The sequence below is a fragment of the Ylistrum balloti genome, unplaced genomic scaffold, assembly GCF_031769215.1.
Source record: "Ylistrum balloti isolate Yb309-2 unplaced genomic scaffold, AGI_CSIRO_Ybal_v1 Utg370124, whole genome shotgun sequence".
Lineage (NCBI taxonomy): Eukaryota > Metazoa > Mollusca > Bivalvia > Pectinida > Pectinidae > Ylistrum > Ylistrum balloti.
In genome coordinates, this window is record NW_026782139.1 from 827,610 (window position 1) to 844,559 (window position 16,950).

Below are 16,950 nucleotides of genomic sequence, written 5' to 3' on the forward strand. Positions count from 1 at the left end.
GCTAGAAAGCGAGATCCTGAGCAGTCAAATGGTAAAAATACATCCATGAAGAGGGGACCAATAGCAGCGAAGAACTGGATAGATACCTGTATAGTCGGCGTCAAGTTATTGGGAAAGGCCACCTTTATATAATATCTATTTTGAATCGAGTCTTGAGGGAAAATATACGGTAAGGCAAATTGTGGCACTTTTTCAGTGAATTTCTATTTGTAATATTCTAGCAATGATGGACTTGATCGATGGGTTGGAAACTCGATTAACCAAAACGCCAGATAAAGTAGACGAAGGTTATTTATCGGGTAGAAACTCATCCGTGTGCAATCGAAAAATAATTCGGAAAAGTTCCAGTACTTCGTCGGTTGCCACAGAGAAACGATCGGCAGGAGGGAAATCTTACAACCTCAGTCGTTACACCAATGTTCTGTCACGTGGGGAGTTCGAAAGGGAAATTACGTGGAGAGATGAAGAGAACGAAATCAGGGGAGAAAGCGAGAGGGGGACGACAGAAAAGAACAAAGAAGCGACAATTGAGTCTAACTGTGAAGAATTGTGTCGACAAAGGACAGACAACACGAGTGGTTTTGGGATGCCATCTATCTCGGATAGTGATGAATATGACACAGATCTGGAAGTCATTCCTCTGAGACCAGACGGTAAGTCTTCAAACAAATGTGATACAAAATAATTAAAAGTACCATATATGACGTCATAGTTATTTCCAATGACATATTGATAGTATTTCAACAGGAAATGTTAAAACAGAAAATAGTTCTAGAATGAACAATATGTGACCTTAGCATGTAAAGATGTGACATAAGATCTAGATCTGTGACCGTTTAAATAACCATTGTTTTAAAATGATTAAAAACTATCTGTAACAGTGCTGGCAAAGTTTGATCGTACTATATGTATTGTTCATGATTTTGATATTTCGGTTTTAAATCTTAACATTTGGTATGCAGAATGCTTAATCACTTCATTTTCGTATTTATTTTAATTTCGTATTAATAACTGTTTGTAGTGTGAAAATATTCGCGGGGAGGCACTTTTACACTCAGAAATGAATAAATTTGAAAACAACACTTTTAAACTACAGCTTTTTTACTGTTAACAATTGTTTGCAAAACTTTCTTGTCTTGTCTACATATAATATTCCACAAAATGTCCCTTAAGCTTGAACTTCGTTTCATATTTCGTCTCGGTTCTTGATCATTCTCCCATTTGAAAAATCAAAATATCTATCACGTGCTACCAACTTAAAGTAGATAACGTAAAGACGATGGCTAACATTAACTATTGGTGTCGACACCAGGTCAGACAACTAGATATGTCTACTTTAATAACATCAATATTCGTAGTATACCTCTATGATCACAGTTTGTTCCGCTTCGATTCCTAGTGGCAGCGTGTCTCGGGCAGACAGACTATCAGTGAACCGTAACTATAGGTACATAGTTACCATTGTACGAGATAACATTAATTCTATAATGTTTTGCCTTAGAACTGATTCTTTGTACGACATGTGCTGTATGGTCACACGTTAAGCTAACTTTGTTAAAAACCCTTATTTTTATGTATGTCATTCGTTGTTCGTTTATCTTCGTATAGACATTTTAGCTTTATTGGGTAAACAAATGTTTTGTGAGCTTTGTTGCATAAGCTTATGCCATGTGGAGAACACGGATGATGTGGCCTCTAAAAGGCGTTTCTATAGTGTCGTTGCACTAGAATGTGAGATATATGGAGATCATCAAATTTATTGGCTCCTAGGTTTCAAAATTTAGATCCGTAGTATCACTGATGATTTATGAAAGGAGGAAAAATGTTCTATAATACAGTTTATTCATTACTTGACCCTACTGTATCGAATTCTATATTTGTATGGGGAAAGTGTTATTTACGTGTGTGTCTATTCTTTTGCACAATTCTACATAAACACAGTAGCATCTGAAAAAACTGGTCACATGATACTGATAATGTTGTAGCCTGTCCTTATGCATATCAGTCAATGTTGAGCTACAAGCAGGGTGCACCAAGTTTATAACTTTGGTGTGCCATTGTCTTTTTTTCGTCTTCTGCAGGAAGGACTATAGTATTTGTCTATGTCTGTTTATCTGCCTGTCTGTATTATAAGGTAATACAGAATGGGATTGAGTTTGGGGTCAAACTGTTAGCTGTGAAGGTCATTGTTGTTAAAAATAGAACTTTGTCATCCAACTTTGGTTTCCAAATGATAACTGCAGAAAGTTATGAAGGTTTTGGTTTAAACTTCATACAATGTTAGCTTATGAGGTAATACAGAGTGGGATTGAGTTTGAGGTTAAAAAAATTTACAACGCCATTTTTACGGTCGAGCATCAAAGATTCGGGAAGCAGTTTGTCAGAATCACACGAGTAGTCAACTGACCAATGTTCAAGGTCACATTGTCAAAAGGTCAAGGTCAAATTTACACCTTTTCATGCGTATACTGACACAGTGACTAGAATGGTTAAATTTTCCCTTAAAGGTTAGTCACTTAGCCGGGTCCTCTATGATATGTCATTCTTTAGTTTGTTCTCCAGATACTCACTTAATTGAATCAGGGATGACATTCTTGATTAAAGCTTCACGTAGTTTATCGCACAAGGGAGTGCGAGTGAAGTTTTTTTCGCGTCATTTTTTGGTTTTTGCCTCCTTCCTGTCAATACACCGGCTTTGGAGGGAATATTTCAGTTGTCAAAATGAGATATCTGTTCACTACTATCAATGTTGTTTATAAAAATTCATGGACGGCAGAGGACGAGTGTTGGATGCAACAATAACTGTAAGCTTGTTGACTTTGGGGGACGCTTGGAGAAAAGGCCTAAGTGAGATCATGTCACAGAGTTATATTAGGAGTACAAACGATTCTTAGAAAAGATAAAAGACGATATCTAAAGTTTAGTCGCATTCTATCATCTTAAATAAAGGAAACAACAAAGTGACGAATATTCCATTAACTTTTATAGCTTAGCTTGAAAAACTGCGTTAATCTTTACAGACTGTCCGCATTGAGGTTCTTTTTCAATATATATTTGACACTACTGTATCTTATTCTTAATTTGTATAAAATAGTGATTCTAAGATGTGTCTGTTGTACAATTTTCAAACTTTCAAACGCATATTTTACTGTTACACTAAGTTATTTGGTTCGGAAATACTGGCTTGAACAAAAGCCTATTACTTTAATGTTGTGATATATGACACTTAGATCAATATAAAACCCCTATTGTTTTACCATAATTTTAAACTCTTCTTCCTTTATATTCATGATTACATTCCGTAACTATTACTTTGTACTTTATAGAAGTATGATGAATTTACATATGAGTAATCTGAAGGAACGTTAATATTTCACTACCTCCAATAACAGAAAGTAGAGATATCATTAAAACACGTTGTTTAGCACATCCGAAACAGTCTGTAATATCGAATTTCAATTACACTGCAATTGTATTGTACAGATTGTTTCGACGGAAATGGCATTTGAAGTTATGAATGTAAAAACATTCACACAAACAAAAAGTGAAACAAAAAATTGAATTAACGTATATCTCGTGAGTTATGTGTCAGGGCATGGTTTTTGTTAACAGACATTCGAGGAAACGAAGTTTTATTGTTGTCTCTCTTTAGAAAGTGACAAGTATGTGTGTCGTGCGGTATACCAGAAGGTGTGTGAAGCGTGTGGAGAGGCTCCACAGAGGACAGTACACAGGGACCTAGGTCGTCGTTGTATCGACCTCTCCCACAGAAACCTTGGTCCAGATGGAATGCAACCCATCTGTGCAGCATTGCTGGTATGATTGAAATATTTTATAACGATTTGCAGAATAAACACTGATCTACTTTTAACCGCTGTCTATGAATGCTTTAATTTTGCTGCGTCAGTTGTGAAAATATGTTAATATTATGAATAGCCTTGGCTCATAGATAACATAATAATTTTGTACGAATACTTGTAGTTTGGTTATAAGCTTTATATATATATCTGATGGTTGTAATCGTTTTTCGACACCGACGTTGTTGCGTGTCTTCGATGACGTAGAGTTTTCAATTACAAATTTGTAATTTTATTCTTTATGGCAAACGATTTTTATATATAAACTTTATGTTCAATCATTGTGTTTGATTTTGATAACGTGAACTTGAATTCATCGATGAACGTTCTAATCAAAATTCATACAATAGTTTGCTCGAAAATGCTAAGTTATTTCATTCACAACAGGAATGATAGAAAAATTTGGACTAATGTTTTTAAGCGCAGAACACCAGGCAAAAAAAAAAAAAAAAAAAAAATGAAAACGAAATTTCTTCAATTTTGAAGTCAAATATTATCTGTTTAATGATTTCAAATATGCGTATACGCATAAAAATAGCCGCATGTATCCATGTTAAAAAGAAGTTATTTTCACTGGTATTAGTCATACTGAACACGAGTTTGTATGAGATCATGAGTATTTTCCGAAGATTTCCGCTTCGTCAAAGTAACCGATCAAAACTTACTGAAAAAGAAAGAGAATGCATCATTCAAAAGGAAATTGTGATAGTAAGCAAAGTCTTTAGCATGTAGGTGGATAATCAGTAACACAATTTTACTATTTATAGGAGAACTTACGAGTTGAGACCTTGTTATTAGAGGGAATGGATATGAAAGACAGGGGCTGTATGTATCTCTCCAATGTCCTCCTGGACAATCTCGTTATCACTCGAATAGTAAGTTATCGCTCTCTTTATGAGTCTTTTTTGTAATATTTGAAATATTTCGCTTTAAAAACATATTTAATCCAAACATTTGTACTTCAGAAATTTGACTTTGATCTTAACATTATCTACTCAATAGCGTAAATGATTGCATGCCTGTTGCATTGTTGTTACCCGTTACTTTATCATCTTGTTACAGCTAGTCATTTCCTTGAGCAATGGAAATTATTGTATTTAATTGTATTAGATATCAGCATTTGCTTGCCGTCATGCAGACATTGTAATTTGTAAATTAGATATATACATATTAACACCAAATTGACAAATACTATCAAGTGTTGGCTTCTATTCTAAAAGACATGGACGGTTGTCTGGATAAGATATGTGATTGTGTCTTCAGAATTTGTCAACGAATGATCTTGGTTATGAAGCTGCTCGATATCTATCTGTCGCATTGGGCAGGTCAAAAACATTGCTCCATCTCAACCTATCAGGTAAATATGTAATACATGTAATTAATAACTAGTGTAGTGGATTGTGACGCTGTCTGGAAGATTTGTTTTTTTTTTGTCATTGTTTTATTTCCAAGATTTTAGGACATATACATTATTCATATACACCCACTCACACCATCACACATCATCCATACCCACACATTCACATTGCTTTTTCTCATTTTTTTCTTCTTTGCCATCATCATCATCATCATCATCATCATCATCATCTCTGGCATATTTACTTTCCAAAACAATGTCAGGATATGGTAAGATTTCAGTCATAAATCAGCGAAAATTAATTATCTTTGCAATACGTTCCAGCTCACAATTAATCGTTCAACTATATTTATTTGTTAGTAACATTTGAATAGGACTTATAGAGTGCATCATCAATTTGTTTTGATAAGGGCATGATTCTAATTGTCATGTCAATTGCTTTATATTGTGGTCAAACAGCTTGCTGTTTAGTCGAGTTGTTGAAAAACTAAAACTGAATTATTGTCTTTATCAACAGATAACAAACTCGGTGATGACGCTGTGATAGCTCTTTCAAAGGGACTAGCAGTGAGTATTTCTCATCCATATAAACCTAAAGCAACGATTCACGGTTTATGTAGTCCTCCTAAATGTAAATGTAAAATACCCTAGCCGCAGTATGTATGGCAAAACAGATAAACTATCAGTGTTAATTCTTTACTATAAATTCTTTAAAAAAATATTGCGCAGACAGAAGAATTGACGTAATCGAGAACCTGACCCTCTTCCCCCCCTAAAAAAAACCCCAACAACAATTAAACCGAAGATAATTTTTTAAAAAAGTCACTATCGAACATTACAAGAAATATGGCGTACTTCCACATGATATGAAATGCAAGTCATATGTATCAAAGGTATAAACTAGCATACCATATTTCTTTCTTGATACCCCAGTAGAGAAAAAATACCAAGTTTTCAGTGATACGTAATAAAAAATATAAATATTGATATGCTCCACTACAACGGAACAGCATAAACATGGCTATCGATATGAAGTTTATTTATACCAACAATGATATTTAATTACTGCTGATAGCGACAATGTTTATGATCCTGCGAGTTTTAATTTCCTCTTACAAGGTAACATCAACGGTAATAAATACTCGTTGTGAAGGTATTGATAAATCCAATTAAAGTTATATTTTGATTTAAAAATAAGAACGTAATAGAATTTCCTTGCAACTTATTCTTTTTGGATACCTGCTTTGATAATAAGCAACATTAGAAGTCTGAGTTTAAATTTCAGCTATGCATCAATGCATCTTTGCTTTTGTAAGTGTGCTTTGACGTTGTTTCGACATTAAGCTTAAACCTCACTAAAAAAGATAGATGAACAATTATTTCAATTTGTTGACACAAAAGAATTAACCTGAACCATGCTTATCGCAGGGAAACATGATATACCAAAAGTACTTATAAGCTTTTCTGAATTATCAACTTTTTCTACATCGAATATACTTAACTTTGTAGAGAAACGAGTCGCTGCTTACTTTGAACCTCAGTAAAAACATTATAGAAGAAGAAGGAGCCAAGGCGCTCGGCGCTGCTATAGGTAAGCATTATCTTTATCCTTTTAATTGCTTCTACTTTTATCTATTAAATTTTCATGCCTTCCAAAGTCCCAGAGAACATAACTATCGAGGCATTCCCAACCAATCAATATATCGTAGTGATCATATTGAGTTTAGCAACACGACACCCATCAAACAGGATGCATTTCCAATAACATGCCGCGATGGCATACGACTCTCTATGATATCAATTATGTCACACTTCAGTGGTTCACTGATAAGTGAAATATGTTTCAATTGTCCTGTAGCTTCATTATCAGGTATACAGGAGAATGTTTGCGATTCCGAAATGCTGATATCGAGTTGCAGTTATATTAAAGTAACTAAGGGTCGAGAGTCATTGTACCACGCACATGAACACGAAATTATTGAAATTTAAGAACTATTGCTTGACATTTCACTTTCATTCGTATACTTTGACAAATTGTACTAATATAAAAAATAAATGTATTAGTATGAAAGCTATTATTTTTTTTCTTGGAGGTGCAGTAACTGCAACACATTTCACAAACAGATGTGTTAGTTAGGTTTTCACTTCACTGTGAAAGGAATTTCACCACAAAATAGTGTTTTGATTAGGGTATTCGTCATCCCCAGTATGGAGAACGTAGCCAAACCTAATTTTTATTCCTGCGAAACTGGGACAATAACAAGTATGATTGGGAAAACAAGGAATTGTTTCCAGGAGGAAGCCAACAATATAATTTGGTAAAATCTCTAAAACAGACACTGAATGTGTAGAATCTGTACTTTAGATTCAAGCTTAGAAGTACTCGCTTCACTGAAATGGCATCTCATAGATTAGTAATAAACTGCTTTTGTTACGGTAATGACTATTTCATGAGAGAATTGATTAATGAAGGTAGTCTATCGATTCCACTCTATTCAATCGGATAAAGCCATGCACACAAAATACATTTACTCTATATATATCGACACACAAGTGAAGAGTACCTTTAAACACAATTTTGAATTGGATACAGGAGAGCCAAATGATGCATTTAACTGCATCAAGCAGCTGTTTCATCCTTTTAGTACTAGTCATTGATGATAAGGGCCTGATATTTGTATCATAACTGGCGAAGGAGGAAAATCAAAGTAACGGGAAAAAAATCAAAATCTAGACGGAGAGATGCACAAACCCCAACAATTCCGTAAAGTTATTAATTTTGGTACGACTAGTAATTTCGGAAAAAATCATTTCATAAACTATAAATAAGAGAATTTCATACCTATTTTTTTTACTGATTCATTTCTCATTGACATATTTAAGATGATCTAAGGTTGAAAAATGAAGAGAAATGCCATGAACTGAAAACAAAATACTATCTGGATTTACAATATAGCTAATATTGAATTAAATTATCAAAATTATACATGTTATATTGCTATCTGTCACATCAAACCAAATTACAAATCAAATCAGTGACACAAAAAACTGATATCTTTAATAAGTGGTCTTTTATTTTCAGCCGAAAACTGTCGCCTAAACGAACTCAATGCTAGTTGGAATTTTATACGAGGAGATGGTGCTGTAGGAATTTGTAAATCATTCAAGGTAACTATATTTATCTACACGGACTCATTTCATGTTCCGTGATCTGCTCTCATTCAATACTGCCAACAATACATCAGCATTGTCTAAGATCAGTCTGCCCAAGGCACCACCACTGGGACTATAGGTTTACACTCTGTTTATCTGTGGAGGAACTACCGACTGTTCAGGCAAATGTAATGTTGAGATCAATTGAAGAATGGCAAACACGAACAAAAGGAAGATATACGTTGATACTTATGATGATTATAGAAAAATAAGACCATGTGTTCCTGAGAAGCAAGCGTTGTCCTTTTCGTCGGTAACACACACTCTGTAACTATAGATTAAATGCCACGTTTTAAAAGCAAGAAACGAGGCAGAGACAACAGAATGGTCAGTTTTCGAATATGTCAAATTTCATACTGCAAACGGAAATATATGATATGATGATTGACGACTATAGATCGTCAAAACTCGTTTTCTTTAAACCTTACATTCAAGTTTGTTCTTCCAGGAAACGTGTACGCTTTTAATGGTAAGAGAAATGAATGAGTTCTTAGTGTTGAAAATTGCTTAGTCTATAAAATTTGCTTATTTTCCAACACATTGCTTTTTAACTATTCTTTTTTCATAGGAAAATACAACTCTACACATCCTACATCTGGCCTGGAATGGACTTGGATATGAGGGTACCGTGGCTGTATCAGACACCTTGAGGACAAATGATTCACTCCGTGAACTTGATATCTCGAATAATCGACTGAATTGGCAATGTGCTGATATCCTCGCTAAAGGACTGAGGGGTAACTCAGACCTAGAAGTGTTAAAGGTATGTTTATAGTGTGTCATTCACACAATTATATGTTTTTATAATCTTTCATGACACGTTTTATCAGTAAAAAAAATAATTTGCTTATGCTCATGAAAGGGGCTCGATAACGGTAACGACATAATATTGGTTAGGTCAACCGCCGTGAAAACAAGATGATACCATCATGTAAACATTATCATCACCCAAACTCCAATTCATTAAAACTATAGGGCAAAATATGAACAAAACAATGATTAACACGGACACTTCTGAAATAGTGCATAAGATAAAGTGCTCTTCTTTATTGCCAACACCCGCCATGATTAATGCCAAGTTCACAAATGAGTACAAGGTATACAGCAACGGAACCAACAGGCAAACTAACGAGCATAAAACATACCCAGTTTCAGATCACAAAACGAAGAAGTTGAACGTTAAGTTACCACTACAGCAAGTCAAACATCCATGTCAAAACACCATATTTGTTTGCTGGACCTGTGATTACGAAGGGTTCTTCTTAAAGTAGCTAAAGACTATTTCACTGATACTCACGCGGAAGGCTCTTAACTAGCATAATAGAGCAATCAAGTTTAAATATCTTGATCTATGACACAATTACGACAGCACATGACGATTAGTGATCTCAGCTTGATTACCTTACATAAGAAATCCTACACCAATCGGAGAAAAAACACTTACTGACATCGGAATTCTTGGAAAGCGATGACCCAACAATTTCATTCAGATATCAACCTAATCAATACATCATTCACTATTATATTGACCAGGACCAAATGAGTATCATACGACTTTAAGACAAGTATTGGTGTCTGAATCCACATATAACATAAACAATATAAGATAATGGTTTTAAAGTTGGTAATGGAAGTTTCTTAAATGCTCTCTAAAAATATCTTACACATTATTGCTCATTACAATTCCTCACTTCTTTGTAGAGATACTGAATAGAGCGTAGGGATAGTTGTTTGATACCGAGTTTCACATTCACCAATGACCGCTGTGTCATATGAAAATAAGCATGCCACCAAATGAAAGTAATCAGTTTACAGTTGAATGTTCATCTTGACATGTTGTTTTTTCCCATTTTTCCCAGGTCGGATACAACCCGATCACTACAACTGGAGCGATGGCGATATTACAAGCAATAGCTAACACCAGGTCTAGCTTACGTTTCCTGGATATGATGGTTAGTACTCGGTCAATATGATTATGTCTTTGGTTTATAAATCTAGGCATTGACCTCAGCCAAAGTACGTGGCTGTATAATCTTGTAAACATCTATGTATTGAAACACAAAGCAATATATACAACTCTGATGTGTAACATATCGGATAATGTCAAGTTAGATGCAAATTCACGAGTTTACGAAAATGATTCAGTTTCTTTTCATTTCATTTATGCATGGATATCTTTCCTGTCTAAAGTAAAACAAAAATGTGTTTTAACATGCTTTTGACTATTAGCGCAGCCCGATTCTCATAGATAGTTTCGTAAAAAAAGCGATGCAGATGAGTTAAGTTATATCATAGTTAAACCACGCTAACAGTTGATGCAGTTGTTAATACCGTATTATCATCAGAATGTGAGTGTTCTTCCGGAGTCTGAACTGTTGGCACTAACCATTGAACAGAATCGGAAATTCAAGTTTATTCATGGTGGAGTAGTTCGGTCACACGACACGCTCGGAGAGAAAAAAGGTAACAATATTCATAATATAAATAGTAAAAAAAAAATAGTATTGGCACGCACAGATAAAAAAATTATTAAAATTATACATGTATCGTTTTCATAACCACATATTATCGTTTATGTGTTCACTTTCACCTGTGCTTTGTTTCCTTATCCCCACTTTAAAATGTTGACAAATGACTTTTGCATTTACAGTCACTGATTGAATGTTCAAAGAGTGTGGTAGTATTTTCCGACGTGTTACAAAGTCGATGAATTTGGCAAAACATGACAAATGACGCCAAATCATTTTTTGAAACTCACTGAAGCTTGTGAAATATACTTCGCAAATCAGTAGTATATATTGTGATGTTTATTTACTAAAATAACATGATTTTACAATACAAAAAATACGCATATCTGAATTTTCACTAGTGGAAATTGTTATCTGGATTATATGCACAATGATTACAACACAGTGAAAACGTTAGATGCTTTTTGTTTTGTTTACTATATATCCGAAGTTTAATTATTATTATTATGTGTACATTACCAGTTCGTGTTTCTTTGATTACGACAGACCAATATTTAAGACTGATTTCATGGATAAGGAGTAAAGCTCTTTACTGTTTTCATATGTTGTTTTCACCTCTACTCTATTTATATTAGAACGTGGAAATCAATGTTCCATGAAAACGTAGTGTATTCAAAAGTCAATTTCTTACGAAAACAAACATAAAGCAACAGTAACTAGGTATTTACCTTACTTGGATTTTAGCTCATTTCTGAAGCAATATTTGAACAAAAAACAAGACACAAAATACCAACAAACCAACAAAAACTTAATTCAAATTAAAATTCGATGAAAAATAAAGCAAAGTATGATCACAATATGAGATTAACACGGAAATCTCTGAAAAAATTCAAGGAGATTACGGCCATGTATTTCAAAAATGTAAACGTCCTCAGCTTCATTGACGACGCCACACATGTAAATATTGGTCAATGCATGTAAGTAACGTTATCAAATGAGAACATAGCTCAATAAAACCAAACACCAGGCCTGGCAACCTGTATCAAACACACCCACCTTCATACCGCAAAAGGGAATGATTTATTTCTTATTGCGAAGAAAAGATATGTTTTTAATATTCTTCAACAACATCGATCTCTCAGAACCTTGTGTTTTTGGATATTTGCCATCAATAATTTCGATTCTTCGGTGTGCACACGGTGCTGTTGTGTTTGAAATGCTCCATATGTTGTGTTCATTAATGTATGCACTTTTTTAAATGACTGTCAATAATCAAGCATTGAAACAATGACAAGCTAAATTGGTAAAAAACGTAGTAACTCGGGACTTTAGGACTTTTTCTTAAGATGAAAGGAAGTTGATTATATTTAATCGAAACCTTGGAATGAAAATGTTGATTACATCAACACAAGGTGTAATGCAATTCTGATCGACCATGCATCTTTAATGATTTTACCCGATGATGGACTATTAGGTGGTGTAAACAATGCTCTGTCTATACACATCTTCATTGCTTGCTTCTTCGATCCGATACTGCCTTTGTGGCTATTGACTTAAAAAACTTACACACTTAATCAACTGCTGCTGTAAGTTTATATATAGGTTGTAATTAAGTTTTAATTATTTTACGTCTCAGTTTCCGTGATGCATACAGCTATAAAACAAACAGAAGGTGTTGAAGGATGGAAACACTGGTTCACCAGAGTGGGACGCTAAGAAACACACGTCATTTTTTACTTTATAATTTACTTAATTATTTTTTGAAGATTTTAGGGTTTTACATAACATTGGTTTTTCTTAAAAAATAAATAAAGACAATACTGATTACTGATATATGATAGACCAGTGAATCGTTTGGCTACATTATACAGAAGAGTGAATTGTTTGTCTACAGATAATACACGAGTGAAACGTCTGCTAACCTAAGGTGGACAGGTGAAACGTTTGTCTACATGTTACAGACAAATGAAATGTTTGTCGACGAGTGCTAGACGGATGAAACTTTAGTTTTCCTTTGATAGACTGGTGAAACGTTTGGTTTCGTTTGGTGGATGGATGAAATGTTTGTTTACCTATAGTAGAAGGACGAACCATCTGTCGACCAATGTTATACGGGTAAAACACTAGTCTTCCAATGTTAAACGAATGAAACGTCTAGTAGCCTATATGATAGACGTGTTTAATGTATGTCTTCCTGTGATAGACAGTTGGCATGTCTGTTAGATTTTGAAAGACAAGTGAAACGTCTATAAATTTATCACAGACAGGCGAAACGTGTACCTGTGATAAAACGATGAAACATTTGTTTTCCTAAAATTGACGAAAGAAATATCTGTCTACCTGTAAAAGAAGGCTGCGTCATATTCTGTTCTGCTTTCTTTAGCATGACATGTTTTCGTCGTATTGGCACATTAAGAATCTATTAAGAGTGTGTATGGTAGGCGTAAGGTAGCTCTATTCTTCGTTTAGCACTCTTCTTTCTAAACTCATTGCGCTGAAATATGAATGCGCTGATTATGGTTTCTGTATGTTGATTATATAGTAATTATTGTGGATGCTCAACAATTTCAACATTGTACTAATATTGCGCTAGATTTACTTATTTCTGCTAATCAATTTCTATTTTCTTCTGTCGACCCTTAGGTCTCAAATTTATGCTCTGAACATCACTGTCGATGTCATAGAAGGACGAAACAGCCGTCGATAAATTTTATTTCATTATTTAGCTCTAATCCTAAATTGACAGGTGCAATTTCTTTGTGCGAACACTGCTATCTACAGGCGAGACTTTCTTCACATCATTGCGAGTCTCAATGGTCGATCACCAATCACCACAAATATATTCAAATCAGCATGGTCTAGAATTAAATCACCATTTCAACAAAATATGCAAAACCAGTGGCTTAAAAAGTACATTTTCAGTCTATCAGCAGCTCCGTACTCTTATCTTAAAAAATTGTTATTAGGTTACAGATATGCATGACGATTACAGTTTCCATTCATTATACATGTATCTAGTGTTTAATACAGACATGTATGGTAACATTTTGCTTTTCAGAAAAACCCATTGATGCTATGCAAAGGATACTTGACTACATGAAAACACTAGGCCTACGTCCAGTTGAAATGATTCGGGAGTTCGATAAGACAGCAAACTACCAAATCAGTCAGAAGGACTTCATTGCCAGACTTAAGGTAAACACTTTCATTGCAAATATTGAAATGATATTTCTATGCATAGATAAATACAGGGGGAAAGGAAATATTTCAAATCTATATTTACACGTGTATTTTATTGCTAAAGAAACTTTATTGTTTGCTATAATGTGTGTTTTATGCTGTTGAATTCATCTCGTGTTTTACTAAGTCGTGGCTAAAATGTGTCTGTTTTCTTCTTAAATGATCAATTTCGCTTCCATCAGTCACCTACTAGGTATCAGCAATTAAGGTTCGCATCACTAACGAGACTGAAAGGACAATGTATTTAATTCTAAAGGTTCTCCATCAGAAACAATGGAATTTTACACACGCAACATTGTGTAGCTACCCATGAAATAGGATTACAAAAGGTCCTTAGGGCCTGTCCTACGACCCATTTGGTGTCGAAACCACAGGAGTATGACAGAGTTCAGTTTTTCACCTGAAAAAGTATTTTTGGTGGTAAATATGTATAGAAATATTGCGAATTAAAAATTCATATACATGTAGTTTCAAAATTTGTAAAAAGTATGAATTTTGACATTTTTTCAGCAAAGACAATTTTCAAAGAACAGATACATTTGCTTTTAGTTTGAGTGCAACAAGTTCTTGATATGTTATTTGGCCCTTTATATAAAAAAATGGTGACAATTTTGGGAAAATCGAGAACCGATAAAGGTATCATTTAAACGCCAAAAGATTATTATTCCAGTTTTAGTCAATTTTGTTTAGGTTCGATATGAATACGTATTTCCTCAAAAATCTGTTAAAATAATGATGTACACAGCCATAGGATATACTAATCGTTTGTATGTCTTGTGCACCATTTTATTTACAAGTATCTATGTGACTTTGACTCAGAGTGGTGATAGTGCCATCAACATAGGATGTTACAATAAAAACAGTTGGCACTGGTGTTTCAATTTATTTCAGATAAATCACAAATTTTGATATCTATTTTCTAGCTATGTATATGGAAATATTTGAATGCAACATCAAAACGAAAATGCATCCATAAAATGATAATTCATACCTGCCTTCAGAAAGAAAGCTTACATTTATGCGACTCGAATAAACTCGTATCAGACTGATTGATATTAAAAACCCATCATTGCAGGAAAAGCAATGAAAGCCAACACAAGGTGAATAAAACACTATGAAAGTATAAAATCAAATCGAAAAATTTGAAACATGAAGACAAGGACTTTTTCAAATTTATCTAGTATATTCGTAAAGGGTTTCTATGAGTAATGGTGCTTTTGTTCAACGAACTCAATATATGTTCAAACCAGCACATGGTATGATGTAGCTACATTGTCACCACTAGCAGGGGTATGGTAAGCAGCTTAATCTATTCAGGCATTCAAACACATCTCGATATCTCAACGAACGTTCGAATAATCGATATGTCATAAAATGAGTAAACTGAATTCATAATTAAAATAGAATATTTCTCTGTGGTAATAGCTATTGTTTGGGTTTTGGAGTTACCTTTTACATGCATAATATGCATGTTTATTCTCTCAATACAGTTAAAATGGATTGTTAGAACAGTATATAAACGTTTAAACTACAAGTATTACTGATCACCAGTCAATAATTATTGCCTCAACATTTGACTGGTCGCCGACCACTAGTCACTGGTCATATAGTAATATAGCAAAAATTAATTAAATGACAGTACTATATATATCTTTGCCTACTTTTCTTTCTCTGTTTTGTCTACTTTTATCGAAAGTATTTGTTACAGTCGTTTTTATTTTTTGCCATTTTCCAAAAAAAAAAAAAAAAAAAAAAACAAACAAAAAAACCTTGAATCTAAAACAAATACTTTAATTGTTAATTATGAATGAATTATTTCATTCATTTTTTGGCGCTACTGTTTCTTCTCCTAGTATTTAATTCTTCTACTCATTTGTGTATAATCTGTCATCGTCATTGCAGTACTGTTTCATTTGTAAATGATTCAATGGTATATTCTAGAATGAATTATCTAGAGCTCTCATTTTTTGTCAGTCCAAAGGTATTCCTCTCCACAAATTTGAGATGGAGGATTTGGCTAGACGAATAGCGGGCAAAAATGGAAATACTGTTAACTACAGGTACGTAATTATCAGGTCATATACTTTAATCCCTGTGTGTATCATTACTTGTTGGTACAAATCATTTCTTGACCGTAAGGTTAAAAGATAAAGGGTTGATTTTTTCACAGTCATTTTATTTATTTGTTTTCTTTTCGAATAACTTTGTACAGAAAGAGAATTTAGTCTAAACCTTATCTTTGAGATTTTATATTATATTTATATTGCCATCCACTGTTCGTAGTAGATATATAGTAACAATGAGATGTAAATAATGGGTAAAAATGCACTTAGCTTGCATCCTTGTGCATTTCATATCTATCTATTTAAGAAAACTGGTGGATTCCGTGAAGAATCACGTTGTGAAGGAACGGAATGATAAAATAAAGATTAGAAATAAGAAGCAAAAGAGAGAGGCGTACCACAAGAAATTGCTTGAACTCCGGCTTCCGTCTGAGGTACTTTCAGAGCCAGAGGAAGACCAAATTGGATCGCTGGTAGAGCTTCGATCCTCGTCTGCTGCTCTCACCCAGAGTTACAGCAGCCTCCATTCAATGGTATCATCCCAAAGGAGCTTGAGCAGGCTTCCGTCTCTCGTGTCAAGGTCGAGAGATAGCGACATTCCTCTAAGGACGACACATGGAAGCTCTGCTGTTTTAATGTCCGGACCTCTCAGTGGCGGAACACATCGGACACCAAGGAAGAAGACACACAAGAAGAAGAAAGGGATGGTCGTTTCCCAAGTTTCACTCGGGCAGATGAACGCTTGATAATTA

The 16,950-nt window shown here is 34.3% G+C and overlaps 1 protein-coding gene across 1 annotated transcript; it reads left to right on the forward strand.

Annotated features, from left to right (window-relative positions):
* The first annotated feature begins 223 nt into the window (after positions 1 to 223).
* Positions 224 to 16,944, forward strand: LOC132550453 (leucine-rich repeat-containing protein 74B-like). Its single transcript, XM_060214520.1, has 13 exons — positions 224 to 653; positions 3,653 to 3,816; positions 4,625 to 4,732; positions 5,121 to 5,214; positions 5,732 to 5,781; positions 6,724 to 6,805; positions 8,297 to 8,382; positions 8,996 to 9,190; positions 10,287 to 10,379; positions 10,773 to 10,890; positions 13,954 to 14,090; positions 16,110 to 16,195; positions 16,506 to 16,944. Exons 1-13 carry the CDS (start codon positions 224 to 226, stop codon positions 16,942 to 16,944), a joined length of 2,082 nt encoding a protein of 693 aa, XP_060070503.1.
* Positions 16,945 to 16,950: the final 6 nt, after the last annotated feature.